This window comes from Epinephelus moara, chromosome 3 (genome assembly GCF_006386435.1).
Source record: "Epinephelus moara isolate mb chromosome 3, YSFRI_EMoa_1.0, whole genome shotgun sequence".
In the NCBI taxonomy this organism is placed as follows: Eukaryota; Metazoa; Chordata; class Actinopteri; order Perciformes; family Serranidae; genus Epinephelus; species Epinephelus moara.
The window spans coordinates 17,390,939-17,410,405 of record NC_065508.1 but is presented as its reverse complement, the minus strand read 5'-3'; the positions used below and the strand labels follow the sequence as shown (position 1 = coordinate 17,410,405).

General features: G+C 40.5%; 1 protein-coding gene across 1 annotated transcript; it reads left to right on the top strand.

Moving 5' to 3' along the window:
* Positions 1 to 4,120: 4,120 nt before the first annotated feature.
* On the top strand, positions 4,121 to 19,467 carry arhgap31 (Rho GTPase activating protein 31). Its single transcript, XM_050040605.1, has 12 exons — positions 4,121 to 4,829; positions 8,294 to 8,396; positions 8,838 to 8,982; positions 11,048 to 11,130; positions 11,255 to 11,362; positions 11,524 to 11,663; positions 11,759 to 11,966; positions 12,078 to 12,196; positions 12,679 to 12,735; positions 12,879 to 13,511; positions 13,612 to 13,760; positions 15,037 to 19,467. Exons 1-12 carry the CDS (start codon positions 4,730 to 4,732, stop codon positions 17,026 to 17,028), a joined length of 3,837 nt encoding a protein of 1,278 aa, XP_049896562.1. The 5' UTR covers positions 4,121 to 4,729; the 3' UTR covers positions 17,029 to 19,467.

Here is a 19,467-nt window from a genome sequence, read left to right as displayed (position 1 = left end):
TTTAAACAATAAATGAATAACAGTTGTTCATTTTCATATGATATTTTTTGTCGAAGCCACAGAGAGCCACTGTAGAGGAGCTAAAGAGCTGCAGGTTGCCCCTGGTTTAGGTTTAACACTGCATTACTTGGTCAGTCACAACAGTTCCTCATAGTCCCATTTAAAGCAGTATAGTCCTCCATTGTCTCACATTGTTGGTGAGAGCACAGATACTCAGTGTGAATGTAGACTAAGGCATCCCAAACATGACTTATCTATGCACTACCCCAGTTATACTGCTGAGTCCAAGTGGAATCTATTTCACAATTAAATTTTCAGTTTCAAATCAACAGGAACATGTTATGATTCTACCCTCTGTCACAAAGCAGAAGCTACGTTATGCTGCAGAAATACCACAATGTTGCAACACTCTGATGACATGTACTAAAAGTAAGGACATGAAAAACCCCTTATTATTCAGATACAATGAACTGTCTTCTCAGCATAGACCTACTTTTTTTTTTTTTTTTAAACCAGTGCAAAGAAAGAGCGGGATGTCTGAGGCTTTGTATGGACAGAATGATGTCACCTCCTCTTCCTATGGTGCAGAAAGAAAGCTTTGTCTTGTTGAGGCCAGGCTTGGTCTTCAAGATCACATGTGACATTCACAAAACACTTTTAGCACAAAAATATCAACTCTGGGAGTCAGAACACTACGATCTAGTCTATAAACAAGTCCATTCAGATATGTTAAAATGTCAGTTCAGCCTACTATGTGTACTGTACTGTTCCTGCCTGTATATATAGTAAATGCAAGAATTCACCAGTGGGATGTTTGTATCTTATTTGCAAAAGCAAGCAGAGCAATAATTAATGGAAAGCAATTTCTCTGTCCTCTATATTGAATATAAAGTCCTTGGTTAAGCTCACGGATGTTCTGAAAAGATTTAAGTATTGGATGAAAATTAAACTGTCTTTTAAATTAAAATCGTGCCTGAATGTATAATTATTTTTATTGCAGTGTTTTGGGGCAGCCCAGCAGCTCAGTGGCACCTTTGTACAGCAAAAGTTCTGTGTGGAGTTTGTGCAAGTTTCCTCTGGGTGCTCCACTTTTCTCCCAAAGTTCAAAGTCATGCAGATCAAGATAACTGAGCCACTGCGTGATGTAGGCTCCCCAGTTATCTTGACTAGGAATAGGAAGGTGGAGCAGGATGTATGCAGTGTTAAATCTGCGCACAGATTAAGTTTTATCTAAGAAAGCATGCAAAAAGTACTTGTAGTGAAGGATCCCCACAGAAATATCACCCAACTCTGTAATTTCTCTCAGCTGTACTCAGAGATTTTGATCTTTTACCTCACTGTTTTGGTTTCTGGCCTGTAGCTTAACTTTTTTACTTCGCTCATACCGCTCTTATCAGCGTCATTTGCAGCCACAGCTTTGTAATGTTATCACTCAATTAGACGGGCGTTATTTGTGATTATCTGCCTCATATCTACGGATATACTACACCTTTTAGTAGGTTTGGAAGGCCATTATCAGCCCATTAAATGGTCATTATCAGTTGTTATCTGGAGCAGTTTTGTTGGGTTTCAGTTTCAGTCTTGTTAGGTACATATGTCAGGCACATATACTACGTGGTTAGGTTTAGAAAAAAGATCATGGTCTCCACTTCCTCCCACTGCACAAAAATGATGCCAAAATATCCCAGGTACGGCCAATACCATCTTGCCCTGGTGACGCCATGTAGAGCCAGAATCTGAGCAGTCGCAATCTCCGTAGCATTGATTTCCCACCCATATACTCATCTAACCGATTGTGAGCAGCGGCATTGACCAATTTGCACACAGAGCTGTCAATTATGCCGTCAAACCTTGTTTTTATGGCATCAAATAAGTAATTCAAATCAGCTTATCAAACTTAACAGAAATACCAACACTTGAACATACAGCAGCATGATAACACCTACCTAAAATGACAGAAACCATCTTTGGAAAAAATGTATTTGGCGTGTACTCTGATGTTTTATTTTTACCATTTCCCATCTGCTAACACAGAGGGGGGGCAGGCTTTATGACCTATACTGCAGCCAGCCACTTTGGGGCAATCAAGATGTTTTAGCTTTACTTTTAGGGGGCTGTCATGTCATCTATCTTTATTACATGATAAAAATAAGTACATTTGTTACGTTATGTAACAACTTGACGAACTTGTGCACACCGGTTAAAATAAGTCAGTAAAGTAAAACTTTTTTGTTTGTTTGTTTTTTTGTAGACCGACACTGAAGTAAACATCACCCTGGTTCCCTCTTCAAAAAGCCTATGGGAGTTTATGATACTTACAATTGCCAGAAGTAAAAAGCTAATGTTAGGCTATAAACTAGCGGTCCCATGACTTAACATCACCCCACAGCACGGCTATGAAGCCACAGTTGGCATGTTGATGTTTTGTAGTGTCATTTAGTCACTTATTAGCAACATGAAAGGGGTATTACTGACATATCTAATGGCGTAGAACAAAATATGACAGTCTCATGACATGAAACTTGTGTTAACCACAGACCATATTTCAGGCATCTAACCAAAAAAAAAAACATTCAAAAAACACATTGACTTTAATACACGAGAATCAGGAGTGAAAAAATGCTAACTCATTTTTTGGGTTTTAGGACTCCTGAGGCACTCTATTCTGACTTTTGGTTCCACGAAGGATGCTAACCCCAGTCGCCTGGGTGAAAGTCCTGTGTTTGTTTGACTCGTCCACCACCCCAACCTTACCACCCTGACCTCCTCTGTATGTGGACTTTCTCGCTCTTTATGCTCCCATCGTAATTACTTTATTTATGAGTCTGATAACCACTGATAATGCCCATTCAATTGAGTGATAACAAAGCAGGAGTGGCAGCAGTTTTAAAAAAAAAAAAGCTATGTTAGCAACTAGCTGGTGAACATACAGTGGAGCATTCAGCAGCTTAAAAGCCAGATGGCTCCTCAGGAGGTGGTAGAGACCAAAAACCAGGAGAAGTAATATTAGACATTCATCAGGTGGACATTAACACCCAAAATGAATAACAATGTCGCTCCATATCTGCTGGATGCCTAAATGGGCAGCTGTTAATACGCAAGTTTGCCATATCAACTCAAAAGGTGATAATTTGTCTTTTCCACCGCCCCCAAGTTAATGCGCTATGCTAAGCTTTCACATGCTCTTATGGCCCAAATGTGACTTGCAAACCATAATGGTTGTGAAGTTATGAGGCAAGTAAGACTAGACAGCGTGGATGCCAACCGACCAAACCAAGTTTCCAAACATAGCGTTGCTGCCTTCAGTTCTTGTGTCAAATTTTAATTAAAAAAATGTCTTCAATGCAGTAAATCCCTGTGGTCAGTTGTGGTTTGACAGTAGTCCAGCGGGGGTTAACATAGGACACAGATACACTGCAATTAGTGATTAGGTTTTAAAATATCCCCCCGGGAAAGTTCAGGATTTTACAGCTGTAAGATTTCAGACCTCAATTTATGGAATTTGGGTTTCAGGATCTGTAATTTTCCATGTGAAACTGTTAAAAGGCAAATATGAGGAATACCTCGTCACTCTCCAGGGAGTTTTTCATGATCTGTCTCAGGGGAGTGCAGGGATGTAATTGGATTACATTTACACAAGACAGGAAGTGACACAGATACTTGGAGTAATAGATGAAAACATACTTTGCTTTACAACACTAACATCAGTGCTTAACATTTAATGCATTCATTGATGACATCTTTACAATAAAGTTAGAAAAAGACAAACATGTAACGCATAGCAGTTGGTAACGAGAACCATGTGTGCCGTCCATCTCCTCACCCCAACCCCCCCGAATCTCCCCCCCATTTCCCATCTGTGCCCTTCAGGCCCTCACTTCAGTCACCTCCCACTTCCCTCTTCCTTCAGAACCCGTCTGTTTTTGTTTTCGAGCCCGGGCTCTCTGCACAGGAAATTGTATACATTGGGAGCATTCAGGAAGGCAGAGAGCAGCTTTCCCGTCAGCTCCAAGTTTGGGCACATGAAAAAAAAAATGGATAAAAGAGGCCAGTAATTCCTAAACCAGGAGAGAAACAGAAGTCAGCTGTTCTCCTCCCCTCACTTTACTTCCCTCCCCTTTACACAGACTCAACATTTCAAAAATCCCTGCCACACCACTGCCACGAGTCCATCTCTAAACTTAGAATATTCAAAAAATCTCAAAGTAGAAATCAGATTTGAAACAACTAATTTCCCTGAGGAGATTTGCCTCTCTTGATGTGCTTCCTCAGCTACAGAGAAGCCAGTGAAAAGGGGAGACTGTGTGGAATGAAGGAAAAGAGGAGGAGATAAAAAGGAGCAGAGAGAGACTGGCTGGGGGTAAAAAAACAACAGGAAACCAACCGATTCTAACGCTGTTTCTGCAAATCCTTCAGAGATAAAGCAGCCGACCGCCACGTCCTGGCCAAGCAGCAGTCACACCATGACTTTTCTTTAATCATCACTTCAATTTATGGCAATCTAAAGGACTTAAAGTTCAAAATGTGACGTCACTTCTGCTCTCAGCCTCCAACAGTGTGGTTAGTCAGAATGTGAGCGGATGCAGAGTTTTGGGAACTGATCGCTGGGATTTCTATGTGGCTGCTTTTTTGACCTACAAACTCAACCTCTCCTGGGGTCATATGGATCGATCGCTGTGCCTCCAAGGATCTGTTTGTTTTAATCATCGGGACTACTAACTGGAGACACATGAAGAATAAAGGGACTAAGCAGAAGACCAAAAAGAAAGGAAGTGAAAATGCATTCGGCTGTGACCTGACAGAACATCTCCAGAATTCAGGACAAGATGGTAATATTTTTGTAATTTGCTTTCTTTAAAATCTAACACTCCTTCACAATCAGCTATTATGAAACTACACACTATTTATTTCATCAGTTACTTGACTCATACATAGAGGATAACATTTATACTGAAAATTTAGCTTTATTTGTCATTTTCTTGATTATTATGGCTATTATAACCCTTTACATACACATTACATGTCAAAATTAAGACATAAAGGACAAAAAGTGTCTTTATATATCAAATACAGGCTTTGTTCAAAGGTTACATATATGAATAGTAGATATACATGTGTTTTACATTAACTGTAGTAAGGCCATTCATTCACACACTGGCTATATTAAATGGTCATTTGTGACTTTGGGTGTGGCTCTTAACATTTTTTGTGTTAATTTCCTACAGTGACTATACAGTAGCTCCTATGACCAGTTTTGTGTCTGACAAAAGACTGGGCGGTGCTTCTGCCTATGGATGAGAGAAAATAATGAGTCAAGAAAAAACAGAAGAGAAACAAAATGTATTATTAAATATTCAAATCTGTGGTCAGCTTAGTTTAGTCTTTTACCCCTTTTTCTTTATTCTGATCATAAGTTCTTTTCCCAACAACCATCATTGTGATTTTGTCTTTGGGAGCACCATGACATGTCAAAAAAAAAAGAAAAAAAAAAAAAGAGTGAACAGAAATCTCCCACGTGCAGAGGCATATGAGTAACTGTGCTGAGGATAACTTTAAGGAAGACCTGTTAGAGTGGACACTGCAAGGCGGGGCATTCGGAGCAGGAAGTGAGGGAGGAGGTTTTGGTCATACCCCTCCTTCATGGATGTTCAGCAGACATATTGTGATTTTAGACTGTTAGTGCATCATGTTAGTGCTATTGAGAACTACTGGAAGCTTCTGACAAACTAACAGAGAGACAAAGTAGATGTTAAAGGTCCTATTTATGAGATTTTGAACATTAATACAGCGGCAAACAACTATTTACCATGTAAAAACAGAGTGGAGTAGTGACATCCTGAGCAGAGAATTAAGTCAAACTCCTAATGAGTCTCTCCTAATACGGCAGTTACCACTGATAACGCCATTTCAACACACGGTGGCAGGACGGTGTTCCCACCAAAGTGTAATGCCCACCCTCTAGTTCCCCTCCAGGTTAACAGTTAGCCCCTTCAGCACTGTTGCCTGTGTTAGGATTGTTAGCACTGTTAATGCTAGCACTGCTAGCTGCCACCATTTCAGCTCAAGCTCAGCAACATCCATTAGTTACCAGCCGGCTGTCATATTTCTTTCAGACAGGCAACTCACATTACATCGCCCACCAGAGGGAGCATTTATTGGTCCAGTGCATTCTGGTAGTTGGAGGTTTTCGACCTCTTGAGCAAAAGTGAACGCCACAGCCATTTTTCTGTTTTCTCTGGTGATGTAGCACCAATTTCGAAAGTGTTTTTGTCTTTCTCCTCCATAGACTGTCTTTCGAGCACTGAAATACTTCTTTAAGCATTGAAATAGATCCAATTTACGCATCACAACTGCACAGAAAATCAAGCAGCGTTACGTTGAATTAATTATTTTTACCCCACTTTTAACCAGTGACAATACAAGTTGGAAGCTTACACACTCCCAATCTCTTGGTATTTGTGAGAAGTCTCTAAAGAGAGAAAATACTTTTTAAATTTAACATTTGTGAAATTAAACATTGGAATATCTTAAATAATCACGAGTAATAGAGAGTGAGCAATAAAGACTTTAAGTTGGACGCAAAAAGGGTATGAGACTCACATCTCCTACCTCTCACAGACAAGATGAATCATGGTTAGGTTAAGTTCTTTATAACATTTGGGCCAATTTTATGCTGACATTGTGAAACTACAATAATTTCAGGGAAGCAACTCTAAATCAGCAGATACCCAAACATGTCATAGAGGAAAATATACAAACATAATCCTTCACTTGGCCAATTTTATAACACAGTTTTGTAAATCAGGCCCTGAACATTTAAAGTCAACACACAACAATGTTACCAAAGAACATGTTTTATAAAACCTGACCAAAAGAAAGACTGCAGGGCTGTTGGGGTTTCTGTAAAGCCAACCACTGAGCAGCAGCTCCGGTTTCAGTGTTTACTAGAACATTTAACATTATTACAGAAACAAATAACTTGCATCTGTTGACTCTGCGTGAGTTTTATTTTTACTTTAACTTTCCCCGCCACACACAGTGCATTGATTTACTTTCATGTGTCATTGTAAAGCATCTTTAAACTTCAGGCCAAACTGTATTTTGTAACCAGTCGACAAGAAGCAGAAATCTGTCCTCAGCGCAGAGAGCGAGAGGCACTAAATGACGGCTCCAGAGTTGTATTTGACCACAGGCATGTCACAGAGAAGTCCAATTAAGTCAAATAGATGAGAATGTAAATGGCAGATTCTTGGTGTCTGCGGCAATTACTGAGAAATGAACCACTGAGATGAATCTTTCATTTTGTGGAAGATTAATTTTGTTTGCAAGATGATCAGTTTTGTACTCAACAGTAAGAGACGTGTAGTTACAATAGAAAAAGTCTACAAAAGTCACTACCAATTGATCAAATAATTACTGGGACATTACTGAATAAATGTTTCGATGTGTTATGTATCTATACATACACGTGTTATGCAATTCATTGTTCTTCAAATAGGCTGGTTGTCCTTTTCCTTAATAAGGCAAATATGCGCCTATAATTTGAATGAATACATAGACTGGAAGGAACACAACATGGGCCAGCAATTGTATCAGAGTAGCTGTTCCCCCCGCCCTGGCCACCCCTTGGCAGCACCACTGTTTCCCTCTTCTTTACCAGTGTGTTTCTTCAATCACACTCTAAACATAACTACGGCCAAAAGACAGCTGGTCTTAATTGTCTGTGTTTAAAAAAGAAATCCAAATGCAATCATAATTACAACACATACAGCTTCAGAATCAGCTGATCCAAGTTCCCTGATTTGTAATCAATTGTTAGTTTCAGTATTAGCTAAAGAGAAACTGTGGTCAGACTGAATCAGAGCATGTGATGTAGCTGCACAGTTAAATCTGTACAGAGTTCTTAAAAAACTGCAGGTAAACAGGCTTGTGTACAGAAAGTGATGTACTGGAGTTGAGAAAAGCAGTGCAGGTCAGTGGTAACATTTCAAAAGCCGTTTTCTATTAGAGGAAATGTCGTAAGTAATACCAGCTACAAGGACTGGGTGTGTCAACCTTCCTCTGAAACAAACAAACCATTTTTAACTTCCTGTCAAAGTCCACCTACAATCAGCGGCCCTAAGGAATAGAAAACAGACATGGTGGAACAAACCCCTTATATACCATGAAGTCACTTATGTGCATTGTTAGTGCTGACATGTTACATATACAGTTCATTCTCCTGCTTTTAACGATTAATGTGACCAGCAAGTATGACTAAAAGTATATGACTAACACAGTTTCTTTACTTCAGTTCCTCAGGTTCTGAAGAAGTGTGCAGAGTTTATTGAGGAGCATGGGATTGTGGACGGGATCTACAGACTGTCGGGGGTCACCTCAAATATCCAGCGTCTCAGGTACTCGTGCAACATGTACAGTAAAGTTTCTCAAAAACCTTATGTCATAGAAATATTAGTCATCAGATGATGAGACTTATGAGTGCAATACAAAGCAGTGTTTAAGCCTCATGTTCTTTATGCTGGTGTATACGTCCTGTTTGCTCCAGCTGTTCAGTAGAAATTCATGCCACTGTAACTCAAATATGATCTCAAATCACACCCATATAGTTAGCACTAGTCCAGCTACTTTTCTTGATCCCTGCAGGCTGAATAAATACCCATGGTTATCTCTAATTCACAGAATATTTTGCCACAGCAACATTAGTTGAATGGCTAGACCTCAATCTAACACACCAACGTACTGCAACAGAAGTTAGCAGGGGTGGTAACAATCAAAGCATTCAGCTAACTGTGTGTGCATGTTTTTCTGTGTGTGTGTGTGTGTGTGTGTGTGTGCAGGCAGGAATTCTGCTCCGAGGCGTGCCCTGACCTTACAAAGGAAGTGTACCTCCAGGACATCCACTGTGTGGGTTCCTTATGTAAGCTGTTCTTCAGGGAGCTACCCAATCCTCTGCTCACATATGAGCTATACAGCAAATTCACTGTGAGTACATTCGATTCACATTTACAGCGAGAAGAAAAAATATCCTGCGTGGCCTACAAGCGGTTTTACGGCAGAGTCATGCTTTACAAAGAATAATTAGTAACAGACAGAACGGCAACACCAACACCACACGTCAATAAGCAGCATTTATACCACAGGATCACTTAGTATATTTGTGTCAGCGCTATAAAGAGCTTATTTATTATCATTTTCTCAAGTGTGACCTCACTTCTCTGGCTCACCATTGATTGAACTGTTTTCATCTCTTCCCTGGAGAGTACAGTACCAATAGCAGATGTCAAGCGAACTGTAAGCAGAACACGCTGCAGTACGTAATTACATAAAAGTTTGATTTACTATCATTAATCATCTTTGTTATTAAAACTTTTGCTGCCCGTAATCATAAAAATATGTCCCTGCGTATACTGTATGACACAACAGATTGTAAGAGACTGAGTTATGATCTGTTTTATGTTTTATGTGTGTGTTTTTTGTGGGAAAACAGGCTGGCCAGGCTGCTCTGGCAAGTAACAATTTGCTCTGATGCCCTGTGTGACTGAAGCTGGATTTGAAGATGAAAACATTTTGTTTCTGGCCCTTTAAAAGCCCCCAATCTTAAAGGGTTTTCAAATACCTTCAACTTTGCGTCATTCAGACAAGAATATATGTTTATCCTACTATGTTATTCCCTACAGAAATCTAATATAACTGAGTAAATGTTCTTCTGTTGGCCTAATGTTCAAGTCAGAGTATTAAAGACCCAGTTTCTTTGGCATTGTTGGGGAGCATTGATTTGTAATTAGAGCAGCCCAGATTATTGTAGCATAGATTCAAACTGTGAACTCTACTCCAGCATAGTTAACAACAATAGGTTTCAAGATTAATGCTGTTTACGCCAAATTACTACCCTACTTGTGTTATGGGACTTAAAAAGCATATCAGACAAGCTTTACCTCTTTTTAGGTGGCAGGACATGGGGCTGTGATGTGGTTTCAGACTGATGAAGACTGTTGGAGAACAATTCGATCCAAAATGCGTAGATATTTCCTCAAGAGGATGATGTTTTTTCCGTGGCCACTATTGTTTTTCCGAAATGATGTACAGATTTTTAGGCTTTCTATTATCTAAAATGGTTGGAAAATAGTGCATATAGCTGCTGTAAATGTCCCCAGACCCTCCCTAAGTTTGGGCTGAGCCCCGAGTGTTTAAAACATCTGGCTCTGCCCTTGGTAAGGTTAGTAATAAAGCAAGAGCAAAAAACATTAAAAGTATGAGATCCCGGAACAATTACGAATTTAACTGGCAACTTGTGTGGCCAAAATTTGGGTGACACAATCTCTACATTCAGTATGATAGTGAAGCTTTTGCTGGATGAACTGTAAATGTCAAAGAGACTTTTAGAGAGAAGCAGGAGAGGAGGAAAATGTAAGACCTGGTTCATGCTTTCTGTGTAGCTTTTTGTGTACCCTGACAGTCATTAGCATACCTTGGCATTCATACATTTTATGCTGCTTGTGCCTGAAAACTCCAGTACAGCAGAGTTTCAGGAAAATATAGTTCCTCAGGTGGCGTAATATGAAAAAGAAACACACACCAAAAACCAGTTTTCCTGCTCTCGCCAAGTTGTCTTGGGAGGAATGAACTCAGTCTTAACAACATGAGCATTGAGCAGAATGTGTAAATTGTTAAATAGGTCGATAGATAGATTATTGATGAGAACACCTGAGTGATCTGGGATTATGTTGACTGTTAGAATGTGAAATGCAATTCTGAAGTTAATCTATGTTCTTAGGCTGTTACATATAATGGCACAAGACTGCGCAAGAGCATGTATTAATAACTACCCATGTTGATGACCTCACGCATGACTTACAAATGCAGCTAACATGCTCTGCAGTTTGGGCCACAATCACATTAGTTTGACTGCACGCATACCGGCATGTCTGTTTACATTTGTTCAGCAGGGATAACTGGGTTGGGAAGCTTGAGGGAAGCATGCAGGGTCATACACGTTCATCATCACATGACTTATTCTGACATGGACATCTGTCTGATTTGCATGCAGGAAGCGGTCACGGTCCAGGGGGATCATGAGAGACTTTTGCACATTCAGAGGGTCATCAAAGAACTGCCGACGCCTCACTTCAGGTGAACTTCAGCCCTTTTCACTCTCAGCAGTAAAGACAATCGTACAACTGTCTGTTCTGTTTGTCGGGGTTTACAGCTAATGTTGTAATAAATGTGACAAGAAACGTTTGTCAACTCTCCTCAGGACTCTGGAGTACCTTACTAAGCACTTGGCCCACCTTGCCACCTTAAGCACCAAGACAAACATGCATACACGTAACCTGGCACTGGTTTGGGCTCCAAATCTGTTAAGGTGGGGATTCTTTCCAGTCTAAATAAAGTTTTTGCTCCTTTAACTTCAGAGTATTCATACAAAAAGCTCTCATGGATTTCTGTTTTTGGAAAATGTGCATACATATATGTATTTTTTTTTTCTTCTGAAATTCAAAGATTGTTTTCATCTCGTTTTCTCAGATCTAAAGATATTGAGTCGTCATGTGGTAATGGAGACATGGCTTTCCAGGAGGTGCGGATACAGCAGTCAGTGGTTGAGTTTATTCTAAACCACACAGAGGAGATCTTCAGTGACTCTGCGCAAATCAAACCCAAAGAAGGTATGAATGCAAACAGATTATTTTGTGGGTGACTTATCCGGCATAAGGATTTGCTAATACACCACTGAAAAAACTGACTTCTTATACTTCCATAGGACCAAGTTTGAAGTGTGGGGAGAAGTATGCCACACTACCGATCAGTGGCCAGTGTGGGCCGATGAAACTGATGAGCCTGGAAGAAGCGCAGGCCCGCTCCTTAAGTCCAAACCATCCTGTGCATAGAGAACGCCAGCGAGAGAACAGTCTGCCTGATACCAGCACTGCCACGCTCTACCACACCGTCATAGACATATCAGACAGCAAGTATGAAAAATTTGGATTCAGTCCTTTGAGAATGTTTGATGCATGTACGATAACTGTAACTGTAACTAGCTGTGGGATAGCACTGGGCATAACAATCTGTTTATCTGTTAGGAGGAAGTTTTCTGGGAAATCCAAGAAATGGAAGTCCATCTTCAATCTGGGACGGTCGGTAGACTCGAAGGGAAAACTGAGCCGGAATGGCAGCGTGTTCATAAGAGCACAGTCGACAGGTAAAATGTCAGACAATGATCAAACATATACATTTAAAGGAAAGGTCACTTGATGTATATGTGGTTCCTGCAGTCTAAGATAGTCTAGTGAACAATTAACTTCGCAAGCACGCATCAGTAGAGCCCTACAGATAGTGGTAAGTTGTGAATGTGATTGACCAAGTACCAACCATGTAAGCTATAGAATGAGGAGTATAGGTAGAGAACATATGTGTAGGACTATTATCAATAGCTTTATGATAATATGTTACACAGGTAGCTCAGAGGACACCGCTATACTTTTTTCTTTTTAAAGAATTTTGTTTTTTGGACTTGAAATACTACATAGTTTTACATCTGCTTGTAGAATTTATTCAGATGAAACAATCTACTTTGGTTGAACAAAAAAAATTAAATTGAGTTGCAACTTTCATTTTTTTTTACACTCTTCAAATACTTAAAATGTTTTGCGAAAGTGTGTTAAAATTATGTTTTTCCAACAGAAAAGGCAGCTCTTCGTCCATCCAGGAGCATGGAGTCCTTGTGCTCCTTACCAACAGGTGGGACTAAAACCTACATATATCTATGTAAACACAAAACTTAATTTTGCAAACTACAAATGTTGCTATGAAATGGTGTTGCATCTATGACAGATATTTCCTTACAATTTTGCTTTATTACTTGTGTTATTTTTACTGTACAGATGATGACACCACAGGAAACAACAGTCCAGCTGGTGGCAGTTATGTTCCAGATGTAAAATCCAGAACGCTGGGATCAGACTCGCTCTATGACCTGAGTGAACACGACCAAAACTGGGAGTTTAAAGGGACGAAAGCTGACGGGGCAACAGGTGGCTGGAGCTCTAGCATGAACCAAAAGAGGTCGCCAAGTGCTTCTGCGCCCCCTCAAAAAACACTGCCAGAGCAACTGAAGGTGTACAAAGGTGACGACGTCAGCGGCTACAAGCCCACCTCTCCGAAAAACAGGAGGATGTTGTACTCAGGCTCCTCCCACAACAGCTCCTCTCGGCCCTCCTTCCCGGGAAGCTTCTTCCCGTTGGAGTCCTCGCCGAGGCATCAGCGCAGAGCCGTCAACATATCTGAGCCTTTTGCTGTATCCGTACCCCTACGTGTTTCAGCCGTTATCAGCTCTAACAGCACGCCATGCAGGACCCACGCCAAGGAAAAAGCAGTTTCTCTGAAACCCAGTAAAGAGAGCTCAGAGCCGACCAGCAGCATTAAAAAGAGCAACACTTTCCCCCAACTGGAATCTAAGAAGCAGGAAGGAACAGAGAAGAAAAACATGGAGTTGACCTTGAGAGTCCCTCCAGAGGGTGAGGACTTATTCCTTTATCTCACTTTTAAAATGGCTTGTCACGTTATAAAAGTCGTGATAGGATGTCATAAAAAAAAACAACTTTTTTTTTTATTCAGATGCAAGCAAAGAAGAGGTGCAAGAAAGTCAAGGAGGGATGAATACTTCTGAACTGGAACCAGCGTTTCTTGCAAGTGCAAGAGAAGGCAAAGATGCAGCGCCATCTCCTGGGAAAGAAGTGCACAACCAGCAGATAACTATGCGACTGGTAAATCATGTAGTTGTGGTTCCACTTCAGCAGCATTGCAAATGCCATCTTTCATCTGAGCTTAAGTGTTCTGTTGATTTTATCATCAAAAGAAGTTTCTCAAGATAAAAGGCTAAAAATATTTCAATCAAAATGTAAAATTCAGCAAATCAAACACCATGTGCTATCTGTATTTGGCTAATTGTTAGCACCCTCAGATTAATCACTGGTCCATCCAATACTCAGGTCAATACCGAGTCAAGTCAAATTTTGTCACATAACTGGAATTTAATAATCGGAGTCTCTATATATCCCTGCTTCAAAGTAAGAGAGGAAGCACTTGTTTGCACTATTTGAGTTACAATCCTCTGCACAAGTCTGTGGAAGTAGCAGACATAAAGAAGTCCCCATTACTGTGGTGGCGTCTCACTTCGCATTTGAATACAAGCTTTCCTAAGAGGCAAACAGTTTCCTAGTTTGACCTTACTTTCTATGTGACATCACTTTAGACAACAATGTCTATGAGTTTGGGAAGAATCTGTACAGCTCTCAGCTGCTTCAACAGCAGTGTCAAACCTAAACTTCAGCTAAGTTAACACTGCTTAGCTAGCTAACAGCTGCAGCTGCCCCACAGAATACATCAAGTCAATCAACTAACTGTGGTGTTACTGTGAAATATAATGTTAGCTGCTCTAACTAAAACAACATAAAGACCACAAAGTAACCATGATTTGGTCTGCATCACAAACAGAACATAGACAATGGTGTCTGGATACTCTCAGCTAAATGCGTCGTGGGTGATTGCAGTGAACGCAGCTGTTGAAAACATGAACAGATTGCATAGGGGTCCTTGTAAAAGCCTTCAGTTTTACTTCTTGCTAAGTTACTATGAGCCATCACAGACACATTCACCTGAAAGTCACCAGTTTACACAGTCACTCGTTAAACTAAAGCAACAGCAGTGCTACATTTAGTAGAAGTGACTTTTTTAGCCGTGGCAGAGATTCAAAAATGTTTACACATTATGCCAAAGTTTGTCAGTTATTAACTGAATTAATTTAGATAATTGACAGTCTTCAGTGCTGTCACTGTCGGCAGCAGACACCGAGTACCGACATCTTGTCACTGCAGCAATGGCAGCAGCACTGGATGGATGGATTTCTTGTGAGCGACGAATACTGCTCAGATGTTTTGCCCTCATATCTTTGACTTGAACCAGCACATAAGGGTGATTATTATAATGAATGAGAAATGGTTGTGTATAATCTGTGTTTTTGTTTGTTTACCATATCTACAGGACAAGGGATCTTCGACTGAGAAAGAGCTGTGGCCTGACCTCCACCAAGAACTGAAGATAACTGAACCTGAAATTGACCTGCTGGATGAGACTTTTAAACCTGTTTTTGGCTCCAAGAGCACCTGTGAGGGCATGAAGTTAACGATGGATGTTAAGTCAAAACGAAGCCGCAGCTCTCCGTCTCTGTCATTGTTATTCAGGGAGCAGTCTTCAAATACCTCTCTGAGTGATCGTGTAATCGCCACTGGATCGGACTCTGCAAAGAAACAACCCTCGGAGTCGGACATCTTATTTTCTCTTCACAAAAGCACAGAAAACACGCGTCCTGCTGACATGCTGGATGTGAAGGAGAAGAATCTGCATGTAAATATCACACCTTCAAACAAAGATGACACCAAACAGAGCCAGCCTCCTTTAAAGGAAACCTGCATCGATGAAACCATGAATTCTTTCACAATAGAAGATACTCCAATGGTTGTCGGCTACTCAGCAGCAGAGGATACTGACAAAAAAACAGGGAACCAGGAGGTTGCTCAAGGAGACGAAAGCATCACCTGTGACAAAGCAAAGACGAATCTGATTCCTGAGGAGGAGGTTATTCAGAGGCTGTCGGTGTGTTTGGAGGAGAGGCAGAACACCTTGGAGCTGCCACACCTCGACTATGATGAAGGGAGTGGAGGAAATTCAGAGGAGCTGGACCTGGTGGAGCCTTGGGAGGATTTCAGCTCCAGCAAGCAGTGGGTTACCAGTCCTCTTCACTCACCTGATGTGGAGGAGTTGTTTAACCAGCTCTCACCCTTCAGCTCTCGTGGGGAAACTCCAATTTCATCTCCATCAGTGGATAACAACAAACAGTCTCTCATCAAGAGCACTGAACACTCCTCAGGCAACATTCCTCACACTACCAGTGGCAAACCAGAAACTAAATATATGTATTTGCCATCAGGGGTGAACAGCAGTAACACAACACAATCCCACACAGGGAAATGCAACACAACAAAACAGAAGAACACAGTGTCGTCTCAGAGGTTTTATAGACAGATGTCTTTGGAGGCAGAGAGAAGAGAGGAGAACTTCTTTTCGAAACATAGACCATATTCACTTAATTTAGACCTGGGACATCGATGCATCAGAGACATTTCTAATCAGCAAAACCGTAAGTCACCAGAGCTTTCGTCTTCTCAGAGAGGATTACTGACATCCTCTGAATCTGTACACAGCAGGCTGCCCTCAGAGCTCGAGCTGTTTCTGAGTGATCGCCAGGCGCCTCTACGCCGAAACTCTGCCCCAGTCAGTGTGTCATCGGTGCGAACAGCCTTCATGATAAAAACATGCCAGGCCAAAGCTGTGCCTGTCGTCCCTCCGAAGGTGCAGTACAGTCAGATACCTCCCTCCAGACACGAGAAGGACTCTGATGCAGCAAAGGAACAAGAAAAGGAACATCCTAAAATGCCTGCAGAGAAAAGCAACTCTGCACCTCCTCCCATGATGTCAGATCTAAAGGAGGAGCTGGAGAATAAAGAGCCTGCGCCCAAACATCAAAAACACCCACATGTTGCTGAGTCTGCGAAGACCACATCTACGCCAGAGCTGCCAGTCATCACAAGGAGACACGCGCCCAGTCTGGAAGTGTTTGTAGATTGTCCCAGACCTAACAGAGGGAACCTCTTACAAAGACCATCCTTTAGGAACAGGCAGAGGCCTCAAAGTCTCATCCTGCTCAGCCCTCCTTTTCCCATCATGGACTATCCTCCGTCAGGAGACGACGGCAAACTCCTCTCATCCATCAAGAGCCTGAACGACACGTCTGCAGTGAATGTCTTTTCTAAAGAGATGGCAGAGAATTTCAGAACGCCGGAGGGGATCGCTCTTCAAAACAAAATGACTATTCCAAAAAGTGGACAGAGACTGGAAACATCAACCAGCTGCTTCTACCAGCCGCAGAGGAGGTCGATGATATTTGACAGCAGGAGCCACAGACAGATTGAGTGACTAGAGGTGCAGTCTCTGACCATGAGACTGATTGTATGTAAATAGATAGGAAGGAGAATAGGAAGCCATGATGTATGTGAAAGGCATTTAAAGGGGATCTATTATGCTTTTTTTTTTCTTATTTTCTTATAAATATAAATGTAACAATATCAGACGTTCATATTAAATGTGGCCAAAATTTCAAATAATGAGGTCAAAATATGTAAAAGTAATCTCTGTGAGCAAAACCCTCAGGCTTCAGACCATTCTAATGACTTTGTTTCCAATGTTTTTTACTACTTTAGCTCCAAGCTGACGTCAGCTCGTGACAGGTTTCTTTATATGACCATCTGCTCCAGGCACACTACTGCAAGTGTTTACATTATGTAGCCTACACTGCTACATGTAGCTACATGCTAGTATCAGGAAAACATGGTACCTTGGTTGCCATTGTTGTTAATTTCTCCCCCGTTACGAATCATATTTAACATGTCCGGCTGTGCAGACTTTGGTTTAGAAGGTTTTATTGGGGATTTTTCACAGTAGAAAGTGCAGCTATACTTCATTACATTCATTCCCTGGCAGAGACACTGAGATACAGAAGACTTGGAAACACTAACCAATCAAAGCAGACGCTAAAACGGAGTGTCTCAGACAGAGGGTGACTAAAGGTGTTGCACCACAGACAGAATGAGGAAAATAAAGTTCTAGTAGAAACCCAAAATACAAGTATGAACCTGAAAATGAGTGCAATACGTCCCCTTTAAGTTTGACTGAGATCAAGGGCCGCAACTAATGAGTATTTTCACTGTCCATTAATCTGCTGGTTATTTTGTTGATTAGTTGATTAATGGTTTGGTCTATAAAATATCAGAAAATAGTAAAAAAAAAATAATCTACTTTTCAACTAGCTGATCCTGTCACAACAATGGTCCAAAACCCAAACATTTTCAGTTAATTATAAATAAAGCCTTTTTTCCCCCCTTTTTTTTGTCATCTTACTAGCTGTTATCCAGGGGGTTTCAACCGCATCTCACAGTCTTTGAGAGGTCTAAGAGGGTGGAGTTTATTCGGTTGTCATGGTGATAGCTCATCTGCCAAGGAAGACTGTGAGATGTAGTTGAGATCTCCACAAAAAGCTTGTAAGTGGACCTTAAATTGAGTGTTTCTAATTCATAAGGATTAGTTGTTTAAGGAAAAAGGCCACCAGGTTTCTAATGAACACCAAACAGTTTGTGGTGGTCATCGGAAATTTGGACAAAAACTTCCTGATGTCAGTTGTGGGACTTCATAAATATATATATATTTTTTATGTCTCCACAATATTTCAATCTACTGGACTCTACTGTGGCACCCTCAGCTGTCAAAGAATCAGACTGAATCATGTTCAACCAGCAAACACATCCCATGTGTATCCACCGTGTTATGACACATAGGTATAGGTAGATAATTTGAATTTAATGACATATCAACCATCTATTCTGTATCAGATTATGACATCTTCACATAAATGATTATGTCTGAACTGAATTTGACCTCAAACATGAAGGGCTCTGAATACAGGAGGTGTGCGGTAAAAGGTAACAGTAAATGGTAAACTGAAGGACCAACGATGAAACTGTTAAACAGTTTAATAGCCATGAATCTGATCATGCAGATTAAGATTTATTTATTCCTGTATTAACATACATGATATGAAGTAAACTTGATACTTATATACTGTATGTAGCTGTTGGCTCCGTGATAAGCTGATGTCAATGTGATTTTTTTAAAGACTAATATTTAAAAGGAAATTCTTTTTTTCTGATTTAAATATATCGCAAACTTAATTGATAGTATTTACCCACAGAGGAACTTTAATTCATGTGTATCTTTGTTTTCTGGAGGTGCTTTGTATGTTTGTGAACATCTTTATTGTTGTTCGACGAGAACCAGCATTGTGGACTCTGGAGGACTTGCAGGACTTTGTGCACGCTGACTGTATTCCATGTGTTTGAGTCAAAGTCAGATGATGGTATCTCCAGGTTTTTGTTTCTTTTCTTTGCATTTAAAAAACACGGGATCAGATGTATTTAGCTTTAGTGCTCGTGAACGTATCAGAGTTTGGATGTCAAAGGAGGTTACAGTATATTTTTTAAAGATGTTATTGAGGTCACAGTGTTTTTATACTGTAGTTTGGATGGACTGGATGAATGATTACAGTGTTTTATTCAAAAAAAAATATTTGAGAAATGAGATTTTTGTTATTTGTTTTTGTAACTTTTGTATACTTGTTGATACTGAAAATGACTGACTGAAGCGTCTGTGTTCATAGCATAAACAACTGAAGTGAGAATTTTGAGATAAAAGTTTTGCCTTAATTATCTGATGGCAGCACCTGATGTAATGTACATAAGACACTTGATGAGTTTTGTTACAATCGAAAAGTTATGAGAATAAAAAGCTCTGGAAATCACACGA